We start from the raw sequence: 12,853 nt of genomic DNA on the forward strand, positions 1-12,853 counted from the left end.
AAGTTTTACATTAAATATGCAAATAAAGTATTTACATATATAGACAGATAAAGAGAGAAAGATATATAGGGAGAAAGAGAGAAAGAGAGAGAGAGAAAGTATTCCTAGCAGGAAGTCATATAAATTTTTTAAGTTACTTAAATTAGCCAGTTAGAAAAAAATCTGCAAGTATCTTGAAGTCAGGTAAAACTGAAATTAAGGCCCAAACACTAACTAATATAAACATCCTAACTAAATTAAGCTACCGCCATCTTTCCCATAATTTAGCCAAAGCAGTTAAAAGAGCCAAATTATTTAAAATAGAAGCCAGGTGAAATGTTTACGTATAACTCTGAAAGCTGCTTAGAATCACTATCTAAGAGCACACCCCAGATCTAAGACTGACAACAATGGCTCTTCACTAAGAGAAATGGAAGTCAAAGACATTCTAATCTAATTAAAAATTATTTTCTTCACTTTAAAAAATAATTACTAACAAAAGAAAACATACTCACCTCTTCGATTAACTTTTCATTTGGTGATGATGTACAAAGACAGACAAGGTAAGTTTGCTTAAAACTACCTTTTGTACCAATCTCTGGATGGTCAGAACACAGCTTTGCTAGAGCAGTTGCTTGACTTAACTGATCTGTTTTGATTAGATGTTTAATTCTCATATCCAACAAGATGGGACCCTCAAAAGCTAAAAATTCATTCACTTTAAAAAACAAGACATAATAGATTATTAACATTTGGTAATAGTTCATTTGCAATACAAATACTTACAAGGAATATTTTTTTAAAGCACAGAAACGAAAACTCTTTTTTGTTGTTGTTGCAGTTTCCTATTACTCTCAGGCTATCACAAAATACTCGATCTTATAAGCAGAAGGAGTTAATGCTGCTAACTTTTTAGAGCTGCATTAAATATTTTTGCCCCTGAAAGTACCATTTACAATGAGGTGAGTTAAATTCCTGATTATAAAAATAATTTTACATTGAATTCTGAAACTCATTGTTTTTAAAATAATACTAAATTCTTTTCCCCACAGCCTTTATTCTTGATTACCAGGCGTTACCATTTCTAGAAATTTGCAGTTAGGACATTACACACTTACATGGGAAACCACAAAAGGATGTTTGGATATTCAAGAAGATGAAATTCAGCTAATATTGTGTTCAATACTGTTAATGTATTTTTCATTTTACAAAGGTGAAGTCTACCTTGCCTTAATGAGTGTCGTAGAACAAATTTAAATATCTATGGAAAAATAAATAAGGGGGTGGGGGTAGTCTGCTGAAAGTTCTGTGGGTTTTTAAAATACCAATCAACAAACCTCAACACTTGCTTAAGACCCACTAATGCATAATAAATTTCTGTTCTGTTGAAATCTTAAATTTCCTAGTGCTTGTTTGATCAACTACAAATAAAAATTTAACTTTTTTTTTTGGTGAAGGAGATTTTAAATTTTAACAAATGCAAATTTAAACTTTTCCCTAAGTTTTCTTTACCAGGATGAAAATCGTGTTTAAAAATTTACTTGGTGATGGCTAGCTGGAAACCTTTGGAAGGCTTTCAGTAATAAAATTTTAAATGCCCTATAAACACTATAAAATACACAATTTCTCACTTGTGAACAGACTGGAAGACATGTCTAGTGAGTAAGTTTGGGGTTAGAACTTGGAAAATAAGAGATGTTTTTCTCTTCTTTAAATATCCTTTCCTACCCTCTAGTACCTTTATTTTTTTAGATCTAACTGTACTCCACTATGAAAATACTCTTCTATAAAATAGTATGATTATGGCTCCTCAGTATTAAAACCATGAGCATGTAAGCAATTTAACATAGGATCACAAATTTCATCCTTTTCTTGAAGTCTAGACCTTTGTATCTGCGACTCTCTATTCTTTACATATTAAACTAAACCAAAAAGTATAAAGACTGAACACAGATAAATAACACTATCTGCATAACCCTCTGGTGCCTCTGATGATATGTCTGACATATACAGGGCATTACTTTTCTTTTTTTAATATGACACGATCCTGGTTAAGACAGTTATATGGCAAATATCTTTTCACAGTTTAGTTCAATGGCCAAAGTAAAATCTGTAAAGATTTTCAATGACAAATTTAAGGAAAGAGAGTTAAAATAAAGTTATTCCAGCTATAAGTCACAGACTTTAAAATATAGCTTGAGTTTCCAGGAAACTAGCAATAAAAAGTCTGGGAATTATTTCAAATACTCCCACAAAAATTCATAATCAACAAACTCTGAAGATCATGGCAAAGACATTATTTAAAGGTGGCAAGTTTTTTAACAAAACTAATGACAATCTTAATAGAAGGAATTTCAAATAGTCCCTAAAATCTCAAAGAGCAGCATGTATAGTCAGAACGACAATTACACAAAATAATTTCTGTACTAACAAGTATAGCAGAATATATGCTATTATTATACATTCCAAAACATACTTGTGTGTGTGTGTGTGTGTTTTTAAACAATGGGAAACCTTTGCCACACTTAGGGCAAAATTGATTTCGAAGAAATACAGAATATTAGAGCAGAAGGAACTTTATAGATCATTTTGTCCAGCTCCATCATTTGGCAGATGAGTAAACTGAGGCTCACAGAAGGCAAGTGACTTTCTAGGGTCATAAAGCCAGTTAATGACAGAACCAGGACCAGAATAATGGGGTCTTGCAACTTCCACCTTAACACAGTGGTGTGATGAGAAAAAAATAAAAATTCTTATTTAACTAGTGTGTCTACTAGTTATCAGAACATCACTACATAGCAGTAAAGAGCTGTGAAGTAGCATTAGCTTTTAAAGGAAAATAATAATGTATCCTGAAGCTCATGTTTCAAACAGATCAAAATTAGATTACATTCAACAATACTCAATTCAGAACTTCCCCCTCAGGGGAGGGAAACTCACTCCCCTCACTTTTCTCCATTTTTCTTTTACGCTTTCCTTGTCCCAATTCCTCTGTATCTTTCTCTATTTCTCTCTACTCCAGGACATGTTTTCCTTACAGAGTTATAATAGCACATCAAAGACTACCAGACTTATGAAAAAAGTTTTGCTATCTTTATCCTTGACTACCTAGTCACATCAAATTTCACTCCCTACCCTGCTTTACCCATCCCCATCCCAGAAAATGAAAAAATACCTTGAATTTTACTTGTGTAGCCTTTTTATCTATTTTGTCTGTATTTATGTACTTGGGGAAAAATGCAGGTTTACTACATTCAAGCCTATTGAGAGCTGGATGACATAAAATGGCAATGTAAATGAATGATATTCAGCCAGTTCAATTAAAAAAGTAATAATGGCCTTCTTCCCATAAAATGCTACTTACATAATAGTAAAAAAGAAAAACATGGAAGATAATTTTAAATATATTACAATATATAAGTTGAATATTTGCGATAAATCTTTACCCAAATATTAACTGATCATGTACCATGCACCAAAACTTAGGACTAGGTCCTGGATTCCCCCGCAAAGTGGAGTCAACCTGTTTACTGGGTGTATATCTCCACACTTAGATTTGCTCACAATTCCCCTTACAGTATCTCTAGGCAGCTGTTTCACAAGCATCTCAAACTCTGCATACAAACATCTCTACACCACAGTATGTGGTACCTCAGCCCAGAACTAAGAGTTGGCATTAAAGTTCTTCTCTTCTGCCTCCTCCTCATCCTAACCTACAATCCACCATATAATCCTGTCACTTCTAACTCCTAAGTACTCAATTCTATTCATTTTTCTCAATCCCTACACCAACCACTTACTCACCCCCACCTCCCAGCCCAAATCATTTATCTATCAGACCACTTTGTTGCACTCTACTAGTCTTCTGCAGCCACTCTTACTCTTTCCATCACATCTCCACTAGGATGCAGGGCGCCTTTTCTTTTTCCTAAAGCACACGCTGGACTGTCTTCTAGTTAAAACCCCCAAGTGGTGTCCCTTTGACTTCAAAGGGTAAATTCCAAAATTACCATCATGGCCTACATGAATCTGCATCATCTATTCCTTTTTAAAAATACAATTTATATTTTCTCTTAAAATTTATTCAGCAAGATCGATTAGGCAAGAAATAAAAGGCATCCAAACTGGAAAGGAAGAAATAAAATCATCTGATTGCAGATGGCAAAATCTTATAGGTAGAAAACCCTAAAGATTCTACCCAAAAACCAAAAAACTATTAGAACTAATAAACGAATTTAGCAAAGTTGTAGGATATAAAAATCAAAACACAAAAATAAGTTGCATTTCTATTCACTAACAATGAACAATCTGAAAAGGAAATTCAGAAAACAATTCCCTTTATAATAGCAACAAAAAGAATAAAGTACTTAGGAATATACCTAACCAAGAGAGTGAAAGAGTCGTACACTAAAACCTACAAAACATTGCTGAAAGAAATTAGAGAAGACACAAGTAAATGGAAAGATCCCCATATTCATGGACTGGAAGACTTAATACTGTTAAGATGTCCAACTACCCAAAGCAATCTACAGATTCTGTGTAATCCCAACAAAACTGCAATGGCTATTTTGTAGAGAGAGAAAAAGTTATCCTAAAATTCATATGGAATCTTAAGGGACCCCAAACAGCCAAAACAATTTTGAAAAAGAACAAAGTTGGAGGTCTCACACTTCCTCACTTCAAATATACTACAAAGCTAATCAAAACTGGCACATAGATAGGCATGTAGGTGATGCAACAGAATAGAAAAAACTCAGAAATAAACCCTCACCATATGGTCAAATAATCTTCAACGAGGTGCCAAGACCACTCAATAGGAAAATGATAGTCTTTTCAACAAATGGTGTTGGGAAAACTGGATATCCACAGGCAGGAGAATGAAGCTGGACCCTTATCTTACACCATATAAAAAAACAAACCTGGCCTTCCCTGGTGGTCCAGTGGTTAAGACTCCGTGCTTCCACTGCAGGGGGTGCAAGTTCGATCCCTGGTTGGGGAACTAAGATCCCACATGCCACAAGGTGTGGCCAAAAAAGTAATAAAATTAAAAAACAAAAAACAAAAAAAACCTGAAATGAATTAAAGACCTAAATGTAAGACCCAAAACTATAAAATTCCTAGAAGAAAACAATAGGGAAAAGCATCAAGATACTGGATTTGACAATGACTTATTGGATGTGATAAGAAGGTATAAACAACAACAACAAAAAAAACAAATGAGACTACATCAAAGTTAACTTTTACATATCAAAGGACAGAAGCAACAGAGTGAAAAGGCAATCTACAGAATGGGAGAAAATATATGCAAATCATATCTGATAAGGGGTTAATGTCCAGAATATATAAAGAACTCCTACAACTCAACAACAAAAACCAAATAATCCAATTGAAAATGGGCAAAGGATCTGAACAGACATTTCTCTGAAGATGATATACAAATGGCCAACAAGCATATGAAAAAATGCTCAACGTCACTAATCACCAGAGAAATACAAACCAAAGCTACAATGAGGTATCACTTCACAGCCAAAAGAATGTCTATTATCAAAAACAAAACAAAACAAAAAAACAGAAAATAAGTGTTGGTGAGGATGTGGAGGAATTAGAACCTTTGTGCACTATTGACAGGACTATAAAATGATGCAACCTCTAAGGGAAACGGTCTATAAGTTCCTCAGAAAATTAGAAATAGAACTACCATGTGGTCCAGCTATCCCACTTATGGTTATGTACACAAAAGAACTGAAAGGAGGGTCTCAGAGAGATATCTGCACTCCCATGTTCATAGCAGCACTACTCACAAGAGCCAAGAGGCAGAAGCAATCCAATGTCCATCAATAGATAAATGGATAAACAAATGTGGTATATACATATGATGCAGTATTATTCACCTTTAAAAAAGAAGGAAATCCTGACACATGCTACAACACAGTTGAATCTTGAGGACATTATGCTAAGTGAAATAAGCCACTCATAAAAAGGTAAATACAGTATGATTCCACTTATATGACGTATCTAAAGTAGTCAAAGTCATAGAAACAAAAAGTAGAATGTTGATTAACCAGGGGCTGGAAGTGAAGGATGGGGAAAGGGGGGAGTTGTTGTTTAAAACAGGGCTTAATTTTGCAAGATGAAAAAGTTTTGGAGATCTGTTTCAAAACATTATGAACATACTTAACACTACTGAACTGTACACTTCGAAATGATTAAATGGTACATTTTATGTTTTTTTTTTACCACAAGAAAAAAATGCATTAAAAATCAATTCAGCATTGTTAGACAAAAAAATTCAAATTCAGAAATTTAATAAAAACTTAACACTTTAAGCTCTATATCAGTGATTCTTAACCCTGGCTGTACAATTATCTTGACTTCTAAAAAGTACTAATGCCTGGGGCTCAAACCCAGAGACTCTAATTTAATTGGTCTGTGGTAGGCCTCCAGCACTGGTATGTCTAAAAAACTCTCCAGGCGATTTAAGCACTGCCAGGATTAAGAACCACTGCTCTAAGGTAACTATATTTCAGTGTTCAAATTACCAGTTAGGGATAGTCTTAATCTTCACCTGACCTCTCACCTTTTCCTGGAAGAACAAGCTACATATACAATAAACAGAATTTTCACTTGAAGATTTCAGAATTTCTTAAATCATGTTGCTTGCTTTGTCATTAAGTCATTAAGTTATGATCATAACTGATCCTTTGACATGACTGATATAAATCAGAATTTTTAAATATTAAAAAAATGTTCCATGATATAGATGAACCTAGTAAATATGTAACCCTAAAATTTGTGTGAAATAAGATTTAATTATTACTATTATATTTAATTAAATTCTGACAACTTTATCCACGTAACATCATTATGAAATATTCTCATCACAACAGAAATAATGAATTTTTCTAGGATGTTTAGAAAAGCCAATGAGTGTATGTTTTAAAATCATTTTTAGTAAAAATAAAATCTTGGTGGTCACCATATTATATCTCATTATGTAATAGTAGAATATTATTAAGGTTAACAAAATGCAAAATAAAGCATCAGCCTGAAATGGGAGATTGAACACTTTCACAATTTTACTGCAGTTAAGTTTTATCAGCTTAATTCTATCCAGAGTCACTGATCCTCAATGATCTAAGGGTTATACACAAGTAAAACCTAAACACAAGGCAATCTAATTTAGCAGTGATTTTTAAAAATAAAATCTAAAATGCTCCACTGATTTATTTTTTATAACAAGGTCAGTTAAGAGCAAAAGGGAGAGACAAAGCAAAAAAAACCCAAAAAAGACAACCAAATAGAAACAAGTTAAGAAAACTGTATTTCTAAGAGTACTAAATGTATATAGTCTATAAGGTGTTCTTTTTAGTGACTTTCTATAAGAAATGTCCTAACACACACAAAAAAACCGTCAACAAATGTAAGTCTAGGTCTCAGAATCACCCCTTTTGGTATTCTCTACATAGACATGTAAAGATATAAACACACACATGAAAAATATAGGAAAAGTATCAATGAGCAAAAGAACTGGAGATTTACTATTAGAAAACAAATTCAGCTGCATGTAATCAGATCTGGCCTCACACTATTTACCTGGAAATTATTAGTTACCATTTGTTCTCTCCTCCCATCTCCTCTCCCTTTAAAATATAATTACATTTTACATATGTTAATATCGGGTAAACCTAGCAGCACTTTTTCCCTGCTCATTTTAAAAGGCAAAGTTTATTACTGAAAAAAAGACTTATTTTCTCACAAAGCTCTGGAGGATTTATAAGTACTGTGGAAAAGCTGAAGCTTTAGAAATTTCCTTTGAAAACCAAGGGGTTCAAAAAAAAGAGAGAGAACCATAGGGCTTAGGATTCAAGAAAGAACAGGCAAGCTAATAAAAATACAATTTATGCCATTGCAAATTATTCCAAAATAGAAGTGGAAGGGAAAGGGCTGAAGGAATTCAGTGTGACTGTTAATAGGGAGCTCTTTCAGAGTTTAGATTTTACAATAATGACATATACAGAAGAAGGAAAAGCAGCAGGCTCAGGACCAAGGACTGTTATTAAAGCTAAAACTCAAGATGACCCCTAGCTCACCAAAAAAGCTGAATGTAATCAAAGTGGTGGAGATGGGTAACTTCTTCAGAAGGACCTGCTCCTTGGGTTTGATTATGTATTATTTATGATGACAGAGAAAAAGAGGATTCCTTTATTCTTATGGTGCTTCTGATAATAAGCTTTAAATTGAAAAGGCAGAACAAACAATGGAGAAAATGGAAATAGATGGGAAGATGTAATTTTCAAAATGGGGCTTAAGGTACATTTTGCAAACTGTAGACTAGAGGAATAGATATATTCCTAAGAGTCTCAAAATTAATATATTAAAAACATGGCTTGTGGGCCTCCCTGGTGGCACAGTGGTTGAGAGTCTGCCTGCCGATGCAGGGGACACGGGTTCATGCCCCGGTCCGGGAAGATCCCACATGCCGCAGAGCGGCTAGGCCCGTGAGCCATGGCCGCTGAGCCTGCGCATCCGGAGCCTGTGCTCCGCAACGGGAGAGGCCACAACAGTGAGAGGCCCGCGTACCGCAAAAAAAAAAAAAAAAAAAAAAAAAACATGGCTTGTGAGTGGTCAGGAAAAAAAGCATGACTGTTACGAGCAAAGACAGATTCATCAAACATAAATTAGGTTACACTTTCATAAAAGTTAATTCAAAATGTATCACAGACCCAAATATAAAATGCAAAACTATAAAACTTCTAGGAGAAAACAGGAGAAAAATCTATATGACCTTGGGTTTGGTAATTATTTTTAGATAAAACACCAAAAGCACAATCCATGAAAGAAAAAAATGATAAGTTGGACTTCATTAAAATTTAAAACTTCTGCTCTCTGAAAGGCACTGTAAAGAAAAAGGACAAGACACAGAGTAAACCGACTATATCTGCAAAACTCCTATCTGCTAAAGGACTTGTATCAAAATATAACAAAGAACTGTGACTCAACAGAAAGAAAACAATGGATGGACCTAGAGATTATCATACTGAGTGAAGTAAGTCAGAGAAAGACAAATATCGAATGGATACACTTATATGTGGAATCTAAAAAAATGGTACAAATGAACCTATTTACAAAACAGAAACAGAGTGATAGATGTAGAAAACAAACTTATGGTTACCAAGGGGGAAAGGGAGAGCAGGGATAAATTGGGAGATTGGGATTGACATGTACACACTACTATATATAAAACAGATAACTAATAAGAACCTACTGTATAGCACAGGGAACTGTATTCAATACTCTGTAATGACCTATATGGGAAAAGAATCTAAAAAAGAGTAGATATATGTATATGTATAACTGATTCACTTTGCTGTACAGCAGAAACTAACACAACATTGTAAATCAACTATACTCCAATAAAAATTAAAAAGAAAATACAACACAATTAAAAAGTAGGCAGAAGATATAAATGGATGCCTCTCCCAAGAAGATATACAGATGGCGAATATTCATGTGAAAAGATGTGCAGTATCACTTGTCAGTACAGAAACACAAATTAAAACAACAATGGGATATCACTACACACCCATTAAAATGGCTAAAATTCCCAAAATAGACAACACCAATTGCCAGTGAGAATGTAGAGCAACATGCAGAATAGTACAGTTTGGCAGTTTCTTACAAAGCAAAACATAGTCTTACCATATGACCTAGCAATCTTACTCCTAGGTATTTACCCAACTGATGTGAAAATTTATGTTCACACAAGAACTTGCATCCAATGTTTATAGCAGTTTTATTCATAAATGCCCCAAACTGGCAGCAAACAAAATGTCCTTCAATAGGTGAATGGATAAACAAACTACAGTACATTCACACAATGGAATACTATTCAGCAATAAAAAGGAATGACCTATTAAGCCACACAAAGACATAGATGAATGTTACATGTATACTGCTAAGTGAAAGAAGCTAGACTGAAAAGTCTATAATTATACGACAATCTCGAAAAGGCAATACTATAGAGATAGTAAGTGGATCAGTAGTTGTCAGGTGTTCTGGAGAGGGTTGAATCAGTGAAGCACAGTTAATTTTTTTAGGGCAGTGAAACTATTCTGTATGATACTGTAATGGTGAATACATGATACTATGCATTGGTCAAAACCCACAGAACTTTACAGCATGAAGAAGGACTCAAGGTATGCAAATTAAAAAAAATATCTAGACGGTTGGGAAGTCCAGGATAGAACACAGAATATGGCAAAAGAATCTGTCTTACAAATGTAATGAAAGAACTTCACTGAAAGAGGTGGGAAAATGGGGTGCTCACCTAACTTTGGATGAGTGGAGTCAGCAAGAATGGAAAGAGGAACTGTACCCACAGGGGTAGAGGTTATCAATTCTGAAACCACTATACATGTATACTAGAATTGATTAAGTATATGGATGGCCAATGGTAAGAGAAGTAATTCTGAAAAGGCTACATACTGTATGATTCCAATTATATGACATTCTATTGAAGTGAGAGGTTACAGGTAAGCGAGAAGGCTAGAATAATCCATGTGATATAGATTAGAGTTGGAGACATCAGTATAAACTCTCACATTTAGTTTAATACAGATACAGCTGGTTACATACAGAAACATTTATAGATATGTGTACACACACAGATTAGTTATACTTACATATATTTTCTTACTTTGTCTGTTGAGAGGTCCTAGAGGCAATGACACCTCAGTAGCAATGAGCAGACCCAATTACCAGGTCTTGGTTTCTAATATCAATACTATTCTCCAATAAAAGGAACTAGGGTTCCTTGGAGAAATAGCTGATTCTAGGATTAGGGCAGGAAATATGCACAATAAGCCTGGAGCATCTTGTAGTGCCAGAAAACAAGGAAGTATTCAAATAAAAAACATAACTCACAATGATGGGGTATGTCAAAGGGACACAGAAGTTAACTCAAAGAGTTCTTGGGAGCCAAAGCTGAACTATTTGAGCAACAAAATAAAGTAGTACTGGATTATCACCAAAGTATAAAAAAAAAATTCATGAGTCCATATTGACTAAACAGATAGATAAGGAAGAAAAGACAAATCTCCTGTGGAGAACTCCAAATAATCTGTGCAGATACTGCCTCCTCGAGGAGGTGGAGCTTAACTCTCCACCTCTTAAGTGTGGGCTGTACAAGGTAACTTCTTTCCCAAGAGTACAGCATGGAAAGGGGGGGGAAAAAGTAATTCCACAGTGGAGAAACCTGACAAACACACTGCCTCAGCCAGGTGACCAAGGTTAACACCAACAGTGAGAAATCATGTTGATTATATGTACCTTTGGTATGATGTGATGACAATGGCACTGTACCTCTGTGATCTTTCTCCCCCAGACCCATAAGCCCAGGTCTAATCATGAGAGCAACATCGGACAAATCCCAACTGAGGGGATACAAAATACCTGACCAGTACTCCTCAAAACTGCTAAGGTCATCAAAAACAAGGGAAGTCTGAAAAACTGTCACAGCCAAGAGGGGCCTAAGGAGATATGACAACTAAATGTAATATGGTATCTTGGGTGGGATCCTGGAACAGAAGGACATTAGGTAAAAACTAAGGAAATGTGAATAAGGTACGGACTTTACTCAGTAACAAAGTATCGATATTGATTTATTAATTGTAACAAATGTATCATGCTAATGTAAGATATTAACAGTTGGGAAAAATGGTTGTGGATTATTTGGAAACTCTTCACAATTTTTCTGTAAATCTAAAACTATTCTGAAATAAAAAGTTCATTTAAAAATTAATTAGATCAGACTAACCTCAATATTAAACAATCTTACTTAATACAACTCTAGCCAAGTACCTCTTGTGGTCTTTCATCAAATCCTGATAGACAAAAAGGAGAGCCATGGACCAGACATAAGGAAATAGGTGAATTTGATGAAACAACCATAATCAAACGGCATTGGCTAAAAGACTGAAGGGCAAGCAAGAAGATTTCTATAAGTATCCCATAGGGTAGGTTTTTGGATATGACCTTTTTAATGGTTATTATCGAGAACCTGGATGCCGGGCTTCCCTGGTGGCACAGTCGTTAAGAATCCACCCACCAATGCAGGGGACACAGGTTTGAGCCCTGGCCCAGGAAGATCCCACATGCCATGGAGCAACTAAGCCCGTGAATCACAACTACTGAGCCTGCACTCTAGAGCCCACGTGCCACAACTACTGAAGCCCGCGCTCCACAATGAGAGAAGCCACTGCAACGAGAAGCCCGTGCACCGCAACGAAGAGACAACGCAGCCAAAAATAAAAATAAATAAAATAAATAAATTAAAAAAAAAAAAAGAAGGTGGATGCCAACAGAGTGTATCCTAATAAGATCTGCTTAAACAGGGAAGGACAAAAATCTTGAATTAACAAAATCAAGATTTTAAATGATACTGACAAGTTGCAGAGGCAGAATGGATCTAACACAGTGAAATTAAAAAGAAAAAAAAAGACTACTTTGTGTGCCAAAACACAACATATAAAAATGTAAATAATTTAAGAGTAGTTTTCTTTTTTCTTAATTTTTGTGATTTTAGTAACCTCGCTGAGTTGTGAGAATAAGGCCACCCAAAAAGGTAACGTCATCTTAAGTAACACTAAAATGAAGGGGATGAGAGTACCAATGACTTCAGAGCCTGCCAGATAGCATTTGGGGTACACATAAGTTTTGAGAATTACACATGAATAAGAACAACAAACAAAATGCACTAAAACGTCAGGAATCATGACTGTAGATTTAAAATAATGCCACACCAGGACGGCTTTTAGTCTTTAGAATAAAAGAAGACTAAGTGTGGACATGATGACGATCCTTAAGCATCTCAATT

General features: G+C 34.9%; 1 protein-coding gene across 3 annotated transcripts in view; it reads right to left on the bottom strand.

Moving 5' to 3' along the window:
- Nucleotides 1–12,853, bottom strand: part of ZNF292 (zinc finger protein 292) — an 89,035-nt gene that overhangs the window by 25,023 nt on the left and 51,159 nt on the right. For all 3 annotated transcript variants that reach the window (XM_067702631.1, XM_067702632.1, XM_067702633.1), the window contains one exon: nucleotides 495–697. In XM_067702631.1, the coding sequence (XP_067558732.1) occupies nucleotides 495–697 (203 nt within the window). The remainder of the gene's footprint in view (nucleotides 1–494; nucleotides 698–12,853) is intronic.

This window comes from Pseudorca crassidens, chromosome 13 (assembly GCF_039906515.1).
Source record: "Pseudorca crassidens isolate mPseCra1 chromosome 13, mPseCra1.hap1, whole genome shotgun sequence".
Classification (NCBI taxonomy): domain Eukaryota; kingdom Metazoa; phylum Chordata; class Mammalia; order Artiodactyla; family Delphinidae; genus Pseudorca; species Pseudorca crassidens.